Below are 19,560 nucleotides of genomic sequence, written 5' to 3'. Positions count from 1 at the left end.
TTTTATAGAGACAGTCCCAATAGTTGGGGCTTTTTCATATATAGGCACCTATTACTGCCCCGATCCCGATTTTTCACACTTGCTATCTGGTCACTCTAGGAGGGAGGTCACCCACTCTCGCAATTTTATCACAAATCTCATGATATTTGGTGTTTTTTCCTAAAGTCCCAGCTCCTGGAAGTGTGAGTACACGAGAATCTCAATTTACAATTAGGAATAAAAAGGGTAAATGTCTAGTACTCTTTGCCAAGAAAACATAGAACATCTCAGCTCAAAAATAGAGCTGGGTGAAGAAAAATCAGCAAATAGTTTATTTTTGCCTAAAGATGCAGTTTCGGGTCAACCCATACTGTTGGTGAATTTGGGTCCAATTTGGTCGATAGTTTGGGCTGAAAAAATGGGGAAAATTTTCAGAAAAAGTAAAGAAGTTTTGTTATAGTCATTTTGGAAACAAAACCTTTCCACTTCTCCTTTGGCAGTGTTGTGTTTCGAAATGTAGCTAGCCTTAACGAAACACACACAAAGGGTAAAACACCTAAAACCCAAATGCAATGTTTCCTTCAACCCAAAATGATTTGTTTGTGTTCTGAATGTTTTGGTTCGACCACTGACTGCCAAAATCAAGGATTCACCCAGCGCTACTCAAAAACCACAAAGCAAATGAAAAAAGCCCCCAATTTATTTAAATCTCATGGCTTTGGGGGCCTGACTTATGATATACAGACATCTGTGCAGATCTGAGAGCAGGAACAGGGTACAGAGCTTATTCTGATGTTAACTACAGACACGCATAGAAATGGGGGGGGTGACACTGACTCCAAAGGGTATGTCAAGGCCGCATTGCACACCAAGGCTGTGGGACCCAGGCGTGTGGACTCCATTTTTCCAAGACTGCAGTTGAGTGTCCACACTGCATCCTAAACCTAGGTTTACAGTTGCTGGTCTCACACGCTCTGGACCCAGGTGCTAACACGTTCATAGTGTGCTACCCAGACCCTCTGACTGGGGTTGAATCTGAGTCCCAGTGGGCCATTTCTGACCCACCCCCCAGCAGATCCTGAGCACTGGCTGACCCAAGTCTGACTGATTGGTGTGGGGGGACAGAAGGGGGGCTTGGGCTCAAACCGGAGTCGGAATCAGGGGGCTTAGTGTGCAGTGGAGACAAGAGGGCACAGAATTGCGGGCTGGGGGTGGGGCAATTCCTCCCTAGCTCCCCCCCTTTACAAACAAATCACTGCTCAGCCCTGCCAAGCGGGGATGAGAAGGGATTTCCCGCTGCGGGGGGGCTCGGGGGAATCTGCCCCCCAAAACCTCTTTAAAGTCACGGGGGGGGGGGGGGATAAAGGGACTTTCTCCCCCCGCTGTGCCTGGCTGGGCTCCTCATCGAGGCTGCTGCCCCCCATGGGGCGGGGGAGATCTCCCTACACCTGCCGCGGAGGAGCCCGAAATCCGCGCCCCGGTGGGGGAGGAGGCGGGCCGGCCGGCCGGCAGGCGGATCACCTGGAGCGGAGGGAGGGGCTCCAGCCGGGGCGGGGAGCGCTGGGCTGCCCCGGGAGTCCGCAGGCGGAGCGGGGCGCTGGGGCTGCGAGCGGGCCCCGGACACGGCAGGTAAGTGCGTCCTCGTGCCGCTGCCAGCCGGGGGGGCCCGTGCGCCTGCCAGGATCGGGGCCGTGCGCCCCAGGCAGCGGGGGGAGCCCCCTTCCCCGCCCGTCCCTAGGGGACCTGGAGCCGAGCCGAGCCTTGCTGCTGGGAACGGGGGGCCGGGCTCCCCGCTCTGTGCCCCGGACAAGGGCCTGAGCCGGGGGGGGGACCTGCCAAGCCTATTGCAAGCGGGGACACGCGTGGGGGTCTCCAAGGGTCCCCTGCTGTCCCCCAGGGCCAGTCCTGGGCTGCTTGTACTTCGGGCGCTGACAAGACTTTCCCCCTTTAGCCCCGGGCTGTGGGGCTGCTGTGTAGCCCCCTTGGTCCCACCACAATAGACACCCCTAGGTGCTGGAACGAGGGGGCTGCCGCACCCCCTGGCTTGAAGTGGTTTCCATCATAGACAAGGTTTGCAGTTTGGGTCAATGGCTCTCAGCACCCCCCCCCCCACACACACACACACTATACAAACTGTTCCAGCCCCCCTGGAGACAAGGGTGCGGGAATATCTGTTATTGGAGGGGGACCCACTTCTGTCGGTGAGAGAGACTCGCTTAGGAGCTTATGCAGAGCTCTTCCTGGAGATCTTCAGCTCCCTGGGGAGCCCCAAAAGCTTGTCTCCTGCTCCAGGAGAGGTTGGGTCAATAAAAGAGATCCCTTCCCACACACACACCCCACCACCGCTCTGTGAGAGAGAAGGAGGAGGTGGTGGGAATGGGGAATCTAGTCCTTTGTTCTCTCCTGGCTCAGGAAGGAGGCGGCCCCCCTAGATTAAGCCGCACTTTGCTATGTGTAGCCCGGCGTTTACAGTCTGGGGAGCAGGGTTGGGGTGAAATCCCTCGAAGGGGCTGCTTGTATGGAGTCTTCCCAATGCCGCTCCTTGCTCAGCGCTCTTTGCGGGATGTGTCTATGTTGTCTCTGGCAGGGATGGGGGGTGAAGCGCCTCAGAAGTTGCCCCAACCCTCCTTTCCTGTGGCGGTTTAACCTTTTAACAAGAGGTTCCCACTCCCACATTTCAGTGCTGAGGGTGGGAGCTGGCCCATGCTGAATACAGACCGGATGGAAGGGAGGCCAGTGGGCTTTCATAGACTTGTTGGAAAGGCTTTGTTGGTTCTAAAAGTGATTGTGAAATGTAATAAAATAGTCTAGATGTACCCTATGGGCAGTGTAACCAATCTCCTCTCTTGTGTGGGAAACATACAGCCCTCTTTCAGAGGGGTAGCCGTGTTAGTCTGTATCAGCAAAACCAATGGCACTAGACCAGGGGTGGGCAAACTACGGCCCACGGGCCACATCCGGCCCACAGGACCGTCCTGCCCGACCTCCAAGCTCCTGGCCCGGGGGGCGCACCCCCAGCCACTCCCCTGCTGTCTCCCCTCTCCCGCAGCTTCAGCTCGCTCGCCGTGCCACTGGTGCAATGCTCTGGGTGGCAGGGCTCTGAGCTCCTGGGGCAGCGCAGCTGCAGAGCCCGGCCTGACCCGTCTCTGAGCTGCGTGGTGGCGGTGGCAGCGTGGCCTGGCTCCAGACAGGCGGCGTGGCTGTAGCGCTGCCAGCCACCGGTGCTCCAGGCAGTGCGGTAAGGGGGCAGGGAGCAGGGGGGGTCGGATAGAGAGCAGGGGAGTTTGGGGTGGTGGGCGGGGGTGTGGATAGGGGTTGGGAGGGAAATGGGGTTGAATGGGGGCAGGGGTGTCGGGGGGCAGTCAGGAAGGAGGGGGAGATGGATGGGGCAGCAGGGGGCAGTAAGGGGCATGGGTCCCAGGGGCAGTCAGGGGACAGGGAGAAGGAGTGGTTGGATGGGGCAGGGGTACGAGGGGGGCCATCAGGGAACAGAGGGGGTTGGATGGGGCAGGAATCCCGGGGGGGGGGGCAGATAGGAGGTGGGGGCCGGGCCATGACCCCCTCCCCTAACTGGCCCTCCATACAATTTATGAAACCCGATGCGGCCCTCAGACTAAAAAGTTTGCCCGCCCCTGCACTAGACTAACAAATTTATTTGGGCATAAGCTTTCGTGGGCTAAAAGCCACTTCATCAGATGCATGGAGTGAAAAATACAGTAGGCAGGTCTATATATTACAGCACATTACATCTTTTCATGTACTGTAATATATATACCTGCCTACTGTATTTTTCACTCCATGCATCTGATGAAGTGGGTTTTACCCCAAGAAAGCTTATGCCCAAATACATTTGTTAGTCGCTAAAGCTCCACAAGGACTCCTCAGTGTCTATACAGACCTCTGGTATTCTCGATCAGGTCCTTTCCAGAGCATTCTTGAGCCTAATCGTATCACAGGTTTAAAACCTTAAATGAGAGGTGTGCAACCACTGTTGGCCACCAAAGTCCAAAAGCCATTACACTTGCTTTCCCCATTTGATTGCATTGGCCCACTGCAATCGCTGTAGATTAACTTGCTGTTTGTGCAGTGATTGCTTAGAGGAGTAAGACAAAACAAAAATCTTCAGGGATCCAGAATACCGTAGACATTGTTTGTGGCATTATTACGTGGTTAGGTTACGTAAGGGCCTAGGACCGGATTCTGCAAAGACTTACATAGGTGCTTTACCATAGACGTGTGAGCAGTCCCATCAATTCCAGTCGGGTCACTCGCATGTGTAAAGTGAAGGGTGTGTAAGTGTCTTTTTGGGGTAGAGGCCCCAGAGAAGTTTCCACTAGTTTATTTTTCCATTGTTAGTGGTTAGTGGCACTGTTTGTGGTGCCTGCTAGTGTTTAAAAGGTTAGAGGTTTTATTAGGTAGTTACAGAATTAACCTTTCTGCTCTGTATGCTGTCCGTCACATTCTGTTACCGGTTATATGGCTGCAATCATTTCATTTGAGTTACTCTGGATTCACACCTGTGTGAACAGAATTTAGACCCGTTTCTATTGCTGTATATTGAGCTTGTTATACACAGCCATAAACAGGAAGGAAATATGATACTGATGTGACATTTTGTTTTGCTGCCAAGCTATCCCATTAGCAGCTACTTGTTTCTTTAATTTAAAAACCATTAAGGCATAACATTTGAAACCAATCTAGGCAATTACCTCATCCCTGGGGAGAAGTCAGGAATGCCTACTTGCAAGAACAAAACCTTTCACTAACAATTTTCCTCATTCATCTCTGTGGATGTAACTGAGCCTGCTGCTTTTATCCATCTTAATTTAAATGAAACAAGCACAGAAACCGATTCCTTGTGCTGTGGGCGAGCAAATCAGAAGGTGTTTCCTTAAAGTTGACTGAGTTATGCGTGCAAGCACTGGGATTCTGTGCTGGCAGATTAGTACTTAAGGTGGGGTGAGACAGAAGGCTTGGACCATGTTCTTGTTAGCCTAATGGATAGGTGTTGCAATAGCTGTTCAGCACAATAAGGATGGATGTTAATTCCATTATTGCTGGGAACACAGGTTCGAAACATGTGATTTCTAGATTTTCAAGGTAATTGAGACACTGAGTGCTCTGGGAAGTCACTTAAAAAAAAAAAAGTAGGTTTTCTGTGAAGAAAATGACATGAATCCAGTACTGTAGAACCCCAGAGTTATGAACACCTCAGGAATGGAGGTTCTTCGCAACTCTGAAATGTTCGTAATTCTGAACAAAACAGGGTTGTTCTTTCAAAAGTTTACAACTGAACATTGACCTCATACAGCTTTGAAACTTTACTATGCAGAAGAAAAATGCTGCTTTTATCCATCTTAATTTAAATGAAACAAGCACAGAAACAGATTCCTTACCTTGTCAAATCTTTTTTTAAACTTTCCCTTTAATTTTTAGTAGTTTATGTTAAACGCAGCACTGTACTGTATTTTTTTTTTTTTTAATTGGTCTCTGCTGCTGCCTGATTGTGTATTTCCGGTTCCAAATGAAGTGTGTGGTTGACCGGTCAGTTCATAACTCTGGTGTTTGTAACTCTGAGGTTCTACTGTAGATGGAGCATTAGGAAGAACTGTGGTCTAGTGTCTAGCGCCCAGAAGTAGTAAACTGGACTATTGACTAGCTGTGTGGGATGGTCACATAACTTGCCTCTATAAAATGAGTATAATGCTATTTAATTCCCAGGGGATGTGAGGCTTAAAGAATTGACATTTGCAAAGTGCTCTGAGAATCTCCGAGAAAGAGTGGCAGATGGAAGCGCAGTGTATCATGTGCGTGCTCATACAAAGTGTACCCTGAATAGTTTAGTGTGTTTCATGGGCTCATATGTGCAGTAGTTAGAGAAATCTTGTGACTATTTTCTTCCAGTTGTTTGGTAAGAGAAAGGAGTTGCCAGAGTTCTGCATCACAGAGAAAGTGGCTTTTCTCTTTTAGTATCCAGGGAGGGAAGGAAAAGTGGAGCGATGTGCATAGGAATTCTTGCTCTGCTGAATCCCAGACTAATGCCGGGCACTTCTGATTGTTAGAGAAATAGAGCAACACAGTGGACTAGCAAGGGTAATTTGAAGGCGCCTGAGCAAATATTGCATGGCTGATAAGCAAATATCAGCTCCTGAATTTTGTAGAAAAGTGGGACCGCTAAGCACAAAGGCCTAGTGAAATGCACAATCAGGGAGGTGGGGCTGTAGGATCTGCTGCTGTGGTTTAAAGTGCTCGGAGAGCAAAGGCTTCTGGGAGTTCATGCTTTAGGAAAAAGTAGGCAGGTTTCCCAGCTTCATAGACTGAGGGGTCTGTTTGTTCATCAGTGCATGTAAATTACCTGTATTGAATGCCCATGAGTGCTAGAGGGAGTTACAACGCCTGTGCACTCCCCTGCATAGTTGGGTGAGAACAAGCCTCCTGGAGCTGTCGCTTTCATGCAGCGTGTCTTAGGCTATGTCTACACTACACAGCTTTTAGCAACACAGTTGTGCTGCTTCAGCCATGCTGCTGAAAGGTGCGCAGTGTAGCTGCTGTTTGTCAGCAGGAGAGCAACTTCCACCCCCAACGAGCGGCAGACGCTGTTCACACTGGCGCTTTTCGCTGGTAAAACTTTTGTCGTTCAGAGTTGTTGTTTTTTTAACACCCCTGAATGACAAAAGTTTTACTGACGAAGTTCCAGTGTAGACAAAGCCTTAGAAGTGTCACTTGGCACATGAGACTTGCAGAGGCTGTTGCAACAAAATCCAGCATATAAAAGAATCATGGAGCTTTTCTGTAGACCCTGCAAACGGAACCGGTGGGATTCTGTCTAGTTTCCAGTGGGCAAAGGCGCATCACACACATACCATCACCACTGGTGTTAATTGGTCCCCTTGATGGTTGTCTAAATAAAGACACCAAGAACTGAATGGACCATGGAGACTGAACTGCCTTTCATCCTTAGAGGCGTCCTTTCTGGGGCATGTTGGTAGGGCATGTGAAGGTGGCTTGCCCTGCCACTGCCTGTGCTGTACCTGTTCTGCAGACAGAGGACCTTGCTCTGGCGTCTCTCACCAGCACTAACATTCATCTGGCCCTATGCAGGGGCTGTGAGTAGATGGAAGAGGAAGAAATTGCTCCACTGCAGACTGGAGTGATCTGCCGGAGGACCTGACTTCTACGGCTCCAATCCTGCAAACGCTGAATGAAGCACATCTGAACTCGATGTGTGCGAATTAAGTTACACTGTCCTGAGGTGAGTTCAGGATCAGGGCCTCTCGCTGGGAACTAACTAGCAGAAATCTGGAAATCTTAAAGAACAGGACATCCGAATCCACGCGTCTGCTTTGCAGCCCAGAGATTAAAGTAGAGCCATTTTGCCTCTTAAAATTTTCCACCCGTCAGTGCCCTGCTGTAGGTATTTGAAGTTGATCAGAAAGCGTAAGTGACACACTTCCAAAAAAGAAAATATGGAGAAAAAATTTGTACTGGTTCCTCCAGTTTATACCAAACAGCTCCCATCTGTCTGCGGGAAGCGAAAGTGCTGTTTACTGACACCTAGCTCTCTGATGCCATAAGCAACCGTGGGAGGGGCTGCCCACCATGCTAGGGTGCTAAAGGAACCTGCAGATGGTGCGCTGGGACAGGGCAGCTGGACATGTGAGGTCACTGGGAGAAACTGTCTCAAGCCAGAAACTGCTTCATCTTGCTTTGTACAGCTGAGCAAATCCTAGAGACAGCGACCAGTGTGCAAAACCCTGGCATATGCCCAGGCCGACAGTCCTTGCTCTTGGGGAATGAGCTCCAATGTGATGTGTTCTCATGAATCTTGTGCCTGTCTGGGGTCAACATTCCTGAAGAGTGGGTGGGTGAGTTCCTCCCTGTCCGGTTTGCATTGGATTTGGCTTGTTAACTTTGACCTTGCTTATTGTTAGTCATGTGAGCTGCCACTGTGGGAGAGGGGATACATGAGAGCTGAAGAGAGAGCACACAGACTGGAGTCAGAGGAGACAGCCAAGGGAAAAACTGGATGCACCAATCCTCTAGTTCTCTATAGACACAGCTCATTGCTGCCTCACAGAAGGGACTGTGAAGGCAAAGCCATGAGACTATGGTGATGGCAAGCCACAAAAGTAACCGAGCTAGGTAAAGGTACCTGTCGATGGACAGGGATGGAGTCCCTAGCCTCTGTTTGTCAGAAGCTGGGAATGGGCGACAGGGGATGGATCACTGGATGATTACCTGTTCTGTTCATTCCCTCTGGGGCACCTGGCATTGGCCACTGTCGGAAGACAGGATACTGGGCTAGATGGACCTTTAGTCTGACCCAGCACGGCCGTTCTTATGGATTTTGCCATGCCAGTGTAAAGTGGCACGCACAGTGAGTTGGCACTTCACTGTGTGGAAGTCCTGCATGACTGCTAGAGTGGGGATATAGCTTTATATCAACTGTGTGTCTAGTCCAGAGGCGACGCATGGGGGGGGACAGGCGGGGTCATGTGCCCCCCAAAGTTGCTGCTTGGCTTGTACCTGTGCTGAGCATGCTCAGTAACATCTACTGAAGCCGCTGCCCTGACTCTGCCCCCCCACTATCAGCAGGTTTGGGTCTCATACAGATATAGAACTCTCTCTGTCTATCCATGCCAGTGACCTCCTGCCTGTCTGGCTCAGACCTCCTGCCTGTCTGACTAGACCTGCTTAGCAAACAGCAACCACAATCACGTCCCCGACCTGCTTAAAAATACATTGAAATCCGCCTCCCCAGCCAACGATCTCATCGAACAGGGTGATGAAACGCTGCCCTGCCTGAAGACATGGGCTGGCCCCGGGGCACGGCTTTAGGATATCTCTACGCTGCAATAAAACACCCACAGCTGGCCAGTGTCAGCTGACTGGAGCTCGAGCTGTGGGACTATACAACTGCAGTGTAGGCGTCCAGGTTTGGACTGGAGCCCGGGCTCTAGTTGTGAGTTTAGCGTTTCTAGTCTGAGCTGCGGCATGTAAATTGCTCAGGGATTCTTACGATCCAGTCTCGTCTCTTCAGTTAAAACCACTCCGGCTCTGATTCTGCCCCCAACTATTTCCTCGTCATGTCAGGGAGCGACTAGAGATCCCTGACTAGTGCATGAGGTGTTCTTGTTCTGCTTGTTTGTGCTGTTTTAAGTGCCAAGCCCTCTTCCTTTTAGCTGAGATTATTGCAGGTAGGGACAATGGTCCTGCCTCTCTCTCTCTCTGGGCCCAGTGTGCGCTGATCCGAGAGGATTCTGTCTCTGTTTACAGCAGGAGAGAAGAGCTGTTATGTCAATAGCACGGAGCTAGAAATGCCCTTTCAAAAAAGGGCCCTCAAGAACCCTATGGGATGTGTCTGACAGCAGAACCGACCTGGGTCTATGCAGCTTGCTGTTCTCTCTCACAAATAGTCAAAAGAGGCCTCCAACTCCCCTTCAGTTTTGCCCCAGGCTCGCCCCACACCTGCTCCACTTATGGAGGAGGCAGGATGGTCTGGTGAATGAACTGCAGGACTGCGAGTCAGGAGATGTGGCCTCTGTTCCCAGCTTTGCCAGTGACTTCCTGCCTTGGGCACGTCCCTTCACCTCTCTGGGCCTCTGTTTCTCCATCTGTGAAATGGGGAGGAGGACCCACTCTGCAGCGATCAGAGTAAAGCGGAGACGCTTGCGCCAGTTAAACTGGGTGGGCAAAGCTTTCGGAAGCTGTGAACTCTGTGGCCGCCTTTCAGCAAATGGCGTGCCCCATGTGGGTCCAGCACTTATGTCAATCATTCCTGCAAAATCAGTACCACGTGCAGCATGCTAGTCAACTCCAGGCAGGGAATCCCAGCTCTGCATGCATGTCGTGCTGGAGTCGAAACCCAAGCAGCTCTAAGCATCATGTTGGAACAAGCAGCCTCCAACAACGTGCAGTAGACCCTGGCTCACCCTCAGTGAGTGTAAGGGGGGCAGGATCGACCAGGTTCCATGCTAGAGCTACTGCAGAGGAGAGGGTTTAATAACTAGAGTTGCTCAGAAAGGCCCCAGTCATGGATCAGAGACCAGTGTGCAAGGTGCTGTATGCTGTTGAAGGTGCCATCTTTTGCATGAGACATAAAATTAGGTCCTTGCAGCCACAGTGTCAGGGCAACTGCACCAGTATTCCCCCTCTGTGATCCACCAAAGGCCCCCAGTATAGGCTTCTGGATCCCAGTTGTCACCTCTCTTGGGCAGAGAGCTCTGTCTCATTCCCTTCTGACCAGGAGTTTTAAGGCTGCCCAGCTCTCTGCCTTACACTGCGATAGCCCCAGCAAGCCAGACTGCCTAAAAGGCCAGGATCTGTGTTTTGCTTTCTCTCTGAAGGCTATGCCCAGTGTGTTGCCAGCAATTGCAAGTTATCACCCAGTTTCTTCTAAGCAAGCACATTTATTCTTAAGGTTTCATTGCAGAGACCATGTATTCAAACAATAAATGTTCCTACACACCTGCTCAACGTTCTTACCAGAGACCACCCCAAACTCCAGCCTAGGCTTCTGGTAAATTTTAGTCCTTCAAAAATCCACAACTGACTTTTCCCTGTGGCTACAAGTTCATCTATCTTGGATCCAGAACCAGAACAAAGGCCGAGCAGATCATCTGTTTCTTTAAACAGCTCGGGCCTTTGATCTTGGCTTTCTGTAACAGGTAATCAGCAGATAGTGAGCCTCTCCTCAGGGCATAGCTTCAAAAGGCTGGGATTTTGCACAACCAGAGTTGGGGAATTTGCATTAACTCCTCCCTAGGGATTCCCCGGGAAATCCACTTATTGTCCCTAGAGTCCATATTTGACTGGTATGTTTTCCATATAATCTTTTGAACTCCTAGGTTTTATATCTGCCACATCTCCCCCCTAGAGAGGCTATGTACATTCCCAGCCCACAATAACACATACGCTTAATACAATAAGTTAGTTCAAGGATATTGCAGGAAATTGCCCTATCTGTCACAAATGCCACCTGTCATTAAAGATCCTTTAATACAATCCTTGGGAAAGGGGACTATGGTAGTATTAGCCCAAAGACCTAGCCAAATTCCAGTGTGGATGATTGCATTGTACCATTCCAGATTCCCCCCACAGTTTCAAGTAGATATGGCATCCTCCTTCACTTCCTGTCCTAAAGTACTTTTGTGTAGGGTCACTGTGCACTGTTAGATAGGTGCTGGGTTCCCAAAATTGGCTGCATTTCAGTTTTGGACAACATGATTCTCTGGATAACGTGTACAAATAGTTTGTAAAGCTAGAAACTAGTGCACGGAATAGGGTGACCAGATGTCCCGATTTTATAGGAACAGTCCCGATTTTGGGGTCTTTTTCTTCTATAGGATCCTATTACTCCCCACCCCATTCTGATTTTTCACACTTGCTGTCTGGTCACCCTCACGTGGAACTTGTTACTATCTAAGAAGTAGAAGTTAAACGAAAGCCTATATCATTAAGATTGTAAGTTCTTTAATGTAAGTTGTTATAACACAAATATAGCTTAGAGACAAGATACTGGTCATGGAGGCGTGACTAAATGAAACAGGCTACTCGAGATGATTATTTGGGTTATGGTCGCACCCACACTATGGGCTTGTCTACACATACCGGGGATCGATGCCCGGCGACTGATGCATCAGTTGTCGATTTAGCGAGTCTAGTGAAGACCCGCTAAATCGACCGCAGATCGCTCTCCCATCGACGCCTGTATGCCATCGGATCGACAAGAGTAAGGGGAGTCGACGGGAGAGCGTCTCAGATCGACGTTGCGTAGTGTGGGCCCCGCGGTAAGTAGAGCTAAGCTACGTCGATTTGAGTTACGCTATTCACATAACTCAAATTGTGTAGCTTACATCGACTTTTCCCTTTAGTGTAGACCAGGCCTATGTATATGACACATGCCTGTCCCCATGAGTTCCCAGGAATTCCTATCGTGCCTTTGGAGTTGCTGTTTTTGTCTCTGACCTTGCAAACGCTTAACACATTTGAAGTCTCTCCGTTGCCTTCCATGGGCTTTGGATCAGGCCCAGGGTTTAAGTGCTTGAGTGATTCCATTGAAGTCAATGGGACAGCTCCCATGCTTAAAGTTAAGCATGTGCTTAAGTTTTTGCAGGATTGGAGCCTTGATTCATAAAATTTGTAGTAACAGGTAGTGGAACGAAAACTTTGGCTTGTTTTTATTAAAGACAGAGCCCTCACCGCCACATTCCATTCTGATCTTTGTTGACTAGCACTCCTGCTTTTCGTAGATCTGCTCGCTGGTAAATATGAGGGGAATTAAATCAAACTTCTGGTTGCTGAGTTAACTATTGAAGGAGCCCTCTGAGCTCCAGGAGCGATATGAAGGAAGTCAAAGAGATTCTTATGTTTGCTCAGCCAGAAAATCTGGTGCCCTGAATAAAGTTTAGAAAAAATATTTATCTATGTTACCAAGAAAAATCACCTCCCAGCCTTTTGCAAGCGTCTCTAACACGTCTCCTGAAGGTGCTGCGGTCACACACCCTTCCTCCGGCACACAGGAATTAAAACAGACAAAACATGGTTCTCCTGCAGGGGCTTTTGAAACTAGAGCTGGGGTCAACAGACTGGATTGAAACTCTGGGGCTGCTCAGCTTTGGATCCAGATTGACACTCGTGGCCAGCACCTAGCTCTGATGGAAACACAAGGGGTTGGGACTTGGTACTATGACTGAAGGTCTCTCAGTAATCTGTCTCTGAGCAAGAACATTGTCTGTGAAAAGTGAATTCACACGCTCAGCGAAAAGGCCCTTGCCTCTTCCGTTTGGCACAAGGAAAAATCAAGCCATACTTCTTTATTGTCTCCTCTTTAGAAGCCAAATCCTGAGCTCACTGAAGTCCATGGCAAAACTCCTGGCATTTGCATAATGACAGGTTTCAGAGTAGCAGCCGTGTTAGTCTGTAAGGTGCCACAAGTATTCCTGTTCTCCTGGCATTTGGGGTCCAAGTGCTTTTCTGTGGTGCAAGGTGCTACAGAAGAATTGGCATCAGATGGCTATTTCTGAAATACCACCTTGACTCCTGCTAATCCGGAATGAGTCAGCCTGCACGGACCCCACGTAGGTGCTGCAGGGCATTTTTCTTTCCGGTTCCGGCCTGAATCAGTTTCTCAGGATAATCTTCAACTGGAAAATACACAACCCGCACTGTGTGAATGGCTTCTAAACTGTGGCTTGTCGTCTGTGTACAGCGCTTAGTGCTAGTCAGTTCTGGGTAGTTTAATCTGATCTGCGTCACCTTGAGGGACCAAGTGTTTTCTTAGAATCCATCCGTGACCTTCGGCACTGACTGTAGAGGTCACCTCTGTACATGAATGTAAGGTGGACAGTCAGGTGTGAGGATGTATTATTGGATTTACTGCTTCAGTCTAACATACGGTGCTTTGAAAGGGGTTACAGAGCAGGGTTTCTCAGCCATTGCCTTGCCTCAAGGGTTAGAGAAAATACCTTCACTTCTGCAGATCCAACTCTTCTTGTGAAAGGAAGGGGAGCGGTCCCAGAGTTAGTGTATCTGGGGGAGCGTATTAGAACACATGGTCTCCGTTTACCTTTTTTATTTTGAGTCCACTTAAGAGTTGGCAAAAGCCCAGACCGTTCCCTCTTCAAAGCTGGTCTCCTTTCTGAAAGAGCGAAAGCCCATATGCAAGTGTAACCCACACACCTCCTGGGTGTGGTGGTCTGTCCCATCTAGTGGCACCGAGACCACTTAGAAAGAGAGAAAGCATTAATGAGTCTGCTCTACGGCCTTGGCTAACAGCCAGTTGGCTTTTCACTCATGCGGTAGAGGCTCATGTATTAAAAGCTCCAGAGGTCCCAGATTCTATCCCACCCGCCGACGATTGGGGTCTGTTGGCGTTACACAAGCAAGGGGTAAAGCATCCGATTGCCGAGTCCCTCCCCCCTTTGTGAAATCGGGGATAGTTGTCTACATCTCAGTGGGGCTTAATTAAAGCGTTTTGAGAACCTCTGATGAAGCTACTATTCGTACAAACTTGCTGATGTGCTGGGAGTCGTGGTGTGTGCAATCTGTACATCATTTCCCTTACACCCAAAGAAAGGAGTTCACGTTTTATCTACACTGGAGCTAGAAAGTGTAAATTCCAGCTTAAGGCGACATCGCAGTGCTTGCTCTGATGGAACTGGCATGCTAAAAATAAATGTCGCTGCAGCAGCGTAAGAGGTGAGAGGAGCTAGCCACCCCACGTACCATCCTGCCCGACACACTAGGTGTGTACTTGGGCGGCTAGCCCCTCCTTCCTCTTACGCTGCCGCGGCTACATTTCATTTTTAGCATGCTAGCGAGATATGTCTCCTCGAGCTGGAAATTACACCACCTGCTCAGTGTCGATTAGGGTTGCCAGTTTTGATTGGACGTATTCCTGGAGGTTTCATCACAACATCACCTTTAATTAAAGATTAGCTGGATTCTCCAGGACAACCCTAGTGTAGATGTGCCCTCCATTTTCTGGGGAGAGCAAGGAACCCTTTTGCTATAAAAAGGCTAAATTCTCTGTTGCATTTCCCCCTAGGATTCGAATAAGGCATTTTACATTAGAAACTACCGAAGTCTCATTTGCCAAGTCTGAATTGCCATCGATGGGTGCTTGGTTTAATGCTTCTCATGTGCCCAGTCATAACTTAAAAATGTACAGTGCGGCTGGACAAGCAAGGCCCTATTGTAAAGGGGCCTTTTTAATTAAAAAGTGTTGACAATAAAGGAAACCCTCTAACATTCCTTTCAGGGATATGCTGTATAATTGCTCCCAGGTCTCTGCTGATGTCTGATCCATCATTCAGGCATTGCATGTAAATTGACAGTTTTGTTTAAAAAGCAGTTTGGGGCAGATTCAGGGATCTAGGTATTTTTTAAAAAATGAATCATTTTTAGGCTGAAACAATGAAGTAACACAACCTTCTGGCAATGCAACCCTTAGAACACACAGTTTCTGGTAAATGTCTACTGACCAGCCTTACTGTATAGCCATATGGTTGCCAAACATACATTGAGCTGCATAGATTTTCTTCTTTGGATGCTGCCTTGGCTTTAACTTTCACTTGGAGTTTAAGTTTAGGGTCCCCTCCCACCTTGTAGTTCTTCTGTAAAATCATCTTTGAGCCAGAGGCGTTTGAGCTCAGCCTAAACTGACACCTTGAACAGTTGATCTCGGCAGTGGAAGTCTCCTTTGGCCCAGGAGAAGTATTTGAGCGGTGTGAACTTTGTAGGGTGATCTCGAACTCAGGAGATCTGGGTTCGATTTCCAGCCAGGGGTCAGCACCACCGTGTTGCGCGACGGACACTTGACAAAATTACCAGACTTAGTGACGGGCATTGGCGGGTCATTCAACCCGTAAAATAGCGCGCACAATTTTCCACACTGAAAAAAACCCAGTAACCTAGCTAGCTGCTAATAATAATAATTAATAATAATAAATTCAACTCACTTTAGGGTTTTTTAATGTACTTCGCCACCGCAGCTAGTATAGGGAGACCTCACAAAGGTTGCATGAGGCTAAATTCATTGTTTATGATGCACTCAAATGCTATGTTACTGAGTTCCATGTAAGTACCGAGGGAGATGTTTGGAAAGAGAATGAAACCCTGAGCAACTGCTATGAGCTTCTGAGGGCCCTCAACAGCCATTGACTGCAGTATTAGTTCAAGATCCTCAGGACCTTTCAGGACTGGGCTAACTAACATCAACTGAAGTTGATGGCACTCAGAAATGTATCCCATGTGTAGTCAATTGTTGTGTGGATATGTAGGTAGATAGATCAATAGATGAACGCCTGCTATAGCTATGTGTGGGTTTGGTTGGTATCAAAACATCATATGAAATAAAAGGGTCCCCCAGCTGCATTTTATTGGGCTTGCAATTGAGAGAATCTGTTTTACACTTATTCAATATGGAGGAAATGCTTTTGAATTATGAATACTTTTTAAAAATAACTTTTTATAGAAAATCAAAGTTCTGTGAGCTGTACACCGGTAGCAGTTCACTAATAAAAACTATGGGCCAGATTGCACCTGGGCCGTGCATGGATGATCAGTTGTGTGAGAGTGTGGGGAGAGTAATGCTCGTTCCCCCCACCCCTTTGAATCTCTTTTTAGCATCAGACTTTCATTCCCTTTCCGAATATTTCTCTATGGCCCTCATAACTGCACAACGGGTTGTTGTTGTTATCCCTGTGTGACGGCTGGGGAACTGAGGCCTTGCCCAAGGTCACACAGGAAATCAGTGGCAGAGGCAGAGACAAGAATAGAAATCTGGTCTCTCAGGGACCAACAAGCACCTTCACCAAGACCATCCTACCACAATGCAGTTCCTGCTCCACTTTCCCACACTCCATGCTCTGCTGACAGTGGGGCCTTGCTGGGCCTCTTTTGGCACAAGGTCATGGCCTGCCCATAGGTCAGATGCAGGGGGTGAGGCGCATGGCTACTACCCTGAAGGGATGGGGCAGTGGGCGTTCTAACCCTGTGTGTCTGGGATTATGCTCCCATCAGGTTCAGTGCCTCCTGGTGCTCCCACTGAGAAAGCCCTGTTCTACATAGTCTACCAACATGAGACAGTGGGTAAAACTGGTTAATTAGGTAGGGACCCATTTCATTACAGAGACCTGCAGTGCCAACAGCTAGAAAGAACCTCTTTCTTCTTCACCTAGCACCTCTTCTAGCACCTCGGGCGGCTCCCCGTCTCCGCAAGCGACTCCCCATCCCTACTGTTGCTGGCGAAGACGTGGCCAGGCAGCTCTGCCTCGGTTCCCACCTGTCAAATGGGGATGATGCTTCCATTCTCCCATCCTTTCTGTCTTGTCTATTTAGCCTGTAAACTCTTCAAGGCAGGGACTCTCTCTTACTGTGTGTATGTACAGGGCCTGGCGCAATGGGGCCCTGATCTCAGCTGGGCCTTCCGGGTGCTACTGTCATACAGATTAAGAATAAAGAGCACGTATTCACACAGGGAGGAAGGGGCAGAGTGTGTGGTTCAGTGCTTTAGACAGACGCGGGGAACCAGGAATCCTGCATTCCAATCCTGGTTAGGACATAGACTCCTTCAGTGGCCTTGGGCAAGTCAATTGAGCCCAAGTTTTCAGAAGTGGCCTTTTCTTTTGGATGCCTCCTTGTTTTGGGAGCCCAGCTTTAGACAACCTGTGGCCTGATGGGTTTTTTTTAACAGTGAGGTTCCCATAGACTCCAAGGAGAGTTGAGGGCACTCGGCACCTCTGCAGACTGGATGCATGATGCCCAAACTGGGCCTTTCCCATGACAACCTCCATCTACCATACAGCCTCCTGGGAATTGCCCATCCCAGAATGCAGCTGGTTTCTTTGGATCAGGCCCTTAATGCTGTGGATCTTGTGAGTGGGAGATTAGAGTGGGTTCCTGGGCAGCACTTCAGTCTTTGTGTCAATACACCCCTGCTCCCACCCATATTCCTTTGTCTTTTACCATCACTCCTTTTCTCTTAGGCAATCCTTTAGAGGGCAACCTGCCCGATTCGAACTCCTTAGAAAGTAGCTCTAAATGAGGAGGAGCAAGAGCTTGGTGCGTGATCAGATGGAATCGATGTCTCTCTTAACCATATCTGTAGTGCAGCGGTTCTCAAACTGGTCCACGGACCACCAATGGTCCGCGAGCTCCATTCAGGTGGTCTGCGGATAGTTCCCTCTAAAATATTAAAATAGGAGTTGTGTGCTTTTATTTGTAGAACAAAAAAAGTTGTTTATTATTACATGGTTTTGTTTATATATAGTACATTTATCCAAAGCGCTTTACAATAGATAGCTAACGGCACAAACAACATTTGGAAAGATCATTGAGTGGTCCGCCGAGACCCTCAGCAATTTTCAAGTGGTCCGCAGGAAAAAAAAAAGGTTTGAGAACCACTGCATGTAGTGTCTAGCAACTACAGTGAGGCAGGCATTAGAAAAGCACTAGGTGGATTTCAGAGGAGCGCCCTCACTTATTTCAAATATGACCACTGAGGACTTGGATTTTCAAGAGAACGTAAGGGAATTGGGGGCCCAGCTCTCCATGAAATTTGGGTGCTGGGCTCCTTTTGAAAATCCCGTCCATAATAATGATTTAAACCAAGAAAGGGGATAGTCAAGCCCTGGCTGTGGGCTCATACAGCAGAACTAGGGTCAGAGGCTACAGGGTGATTGAACAAATAGGAGCTGAGGGCTTTCAGTGCTTTGCTGCTCTTGTCTTCAGGCTGTGCAGGTGGGTGTTTTTTTTTTTAATGCTGCTGCTGTTGCTGGATGCAGAAACCACCTGTAGTTTAATGCGATTATCACTCAGCCTTAGGAAGGAAATGAAGTGCTCCTTAATGTGTGTTTAACAACGGCTAAACCTGGAGGGCTTCATGCCAGAGCCTGAGAGACTCTAATGCTTATGTAAAGGCGCTGGTCTGACATCAGGGCACTTAGTACACAGTTGTATTGTTTGCCTGAAGCCACATTTATGCAATAGCTCCTGCAGGCTAATCTGAGCCTAGATTTATTTTTTTTCTTTTTCTCTCTCTCTTCTCCCCAGAGATCCTCCCAAGGTAAATTCAGGCGCATTATTTCACTGAAGGACATCGTGGTTTTATTTTGCCTTAAGACTTAGGCAGCGGGCCCAGCTGTTGTGGTGGGATTCGTTGTTGTAAGTTGTCCCAGGGGGTGCATGACGGAACAGGCTGTAGAGCCCGTTTGGGTTGAGGTTGGATGGCCTGTCAGCTTATGGGGGAAGAAAAATGGATTTTGTGATGTCTTTTTTTTTAGAAACCTCTTTCCCCCCAATGCGTTGTGGGATCTTGCCACAAACACTTGATTGATTCCCTCAAAGACGATAAAACCTGTAACCAAGGGGAGGGCGCCTTAGCCAGTAACGCTGAACGTCAGCGCTGCATGCCAGGGAATGCGGCTGCTTCTGAGAGGTAGTGGGTTGATGGAGACAAGACGCCTGCTTATCCACCAAACACTTAGAGCCACAGTGTGAGCCTTAGCCCTGACCTAGAGGTGAGAGGGTAGTTTGGTTTCTACGGCCAGTTGAGTCCTTGGCCTCTCTGGTGGAGGGTCAAGCATGACATGGGCACCTTTCTATAGGGAATTGGACTGAGACTTTCTGAACTCCTTTCTCATTGGCTGCCTAACAGCCATCAGACAGGAACAAATGAGTGTGCAGGGCTGGGGCTTTCAATGGGCCTATGGAAGTGAAAAACACCAACCCTCCCATTGGTTTGATGGTCAGGGACGAGCCCCACGCTCTGGGTGTCCCTAAACTTCTGCCTGCCAGAAGCAGGGACTGGATGACTGGGTAGCTCACTCGGTCAATAGCCCTGTTCTGTTCACTCCTTCTGAAGCACCTGGCACCAGTTACTGTCAGAGACAGGATACTGGGCCAGGTGGACCATTGGTTTGACCCAGTATGGCCATTCTTAAGTGCTTGATCTTGCCCCGTTGCCATCAGTGGGAGCAGGGGAAGCTCCAGAGTAGCCAATCTGGATGTCGGCACTTCTCATGTTCTTCCCAACCCTGCCAGTGACCAGAGTACAACTGAGGAGGGCAGGTCACTAAT

The 19,560-nt window shown here is 48.9% G+C and overlaps 1 protein-coding gene across 5 annotated transcripts in view; it reads left to right on the top strand.

The window, feature by feature from the left end:
* The first annotated feature begins 1,460 nt into the window (after positions 1-1,460).
* NCMAP (non-compact myelin associated protein) overlaps positions 1,461-19,560 on the top strand; it is a 30,828-nt gene continuing 12,728 nt past the window's right edge. The window contains exons 1-2 of one of the 5 annotated variants that reach the window (XM_065576816.1): positions 1,468-1,608; positions 7,081-7,231. Coding sequence is in view for 1 of the 5 variants with exons in the window: in XM_065576814.1 (XP_065432886.1) it covers positions 13,034-13,058 (25 nt within the window). In the remaining 4 variants the exon portion in view is untranslated. Of the gene's footprint in view, positions 1,609-7,080; positions 7,232-12,935; positions 13,059-18,534; positions 18,646-18,764; positions 19,002-19,560 lie in introns of those variants that run through there. The other 4 variants (XM_065576815.1, XM_065576814.1, XM_065576819.1 and 1 more) reach the window with 4 other exon arrangements.

This window comes from Chrysemys picta, chromosome 23 (genome assembly GCF_011386835.1).
Source record: "Chrysemys picta bellii isolate R12L10 chromosome 23, ASM1138683v2, whole genome shotgun sequence".
NCBI classification, from domain to species: domain Eukaryota; kingdom Metazoa; phylum Chordata; order Testudines; family Emydidae; genus Chrysemys; species Chrysemys picta.
This window is presented reverse-complemented; position numbering and strand designations above follow the sequence as displayed.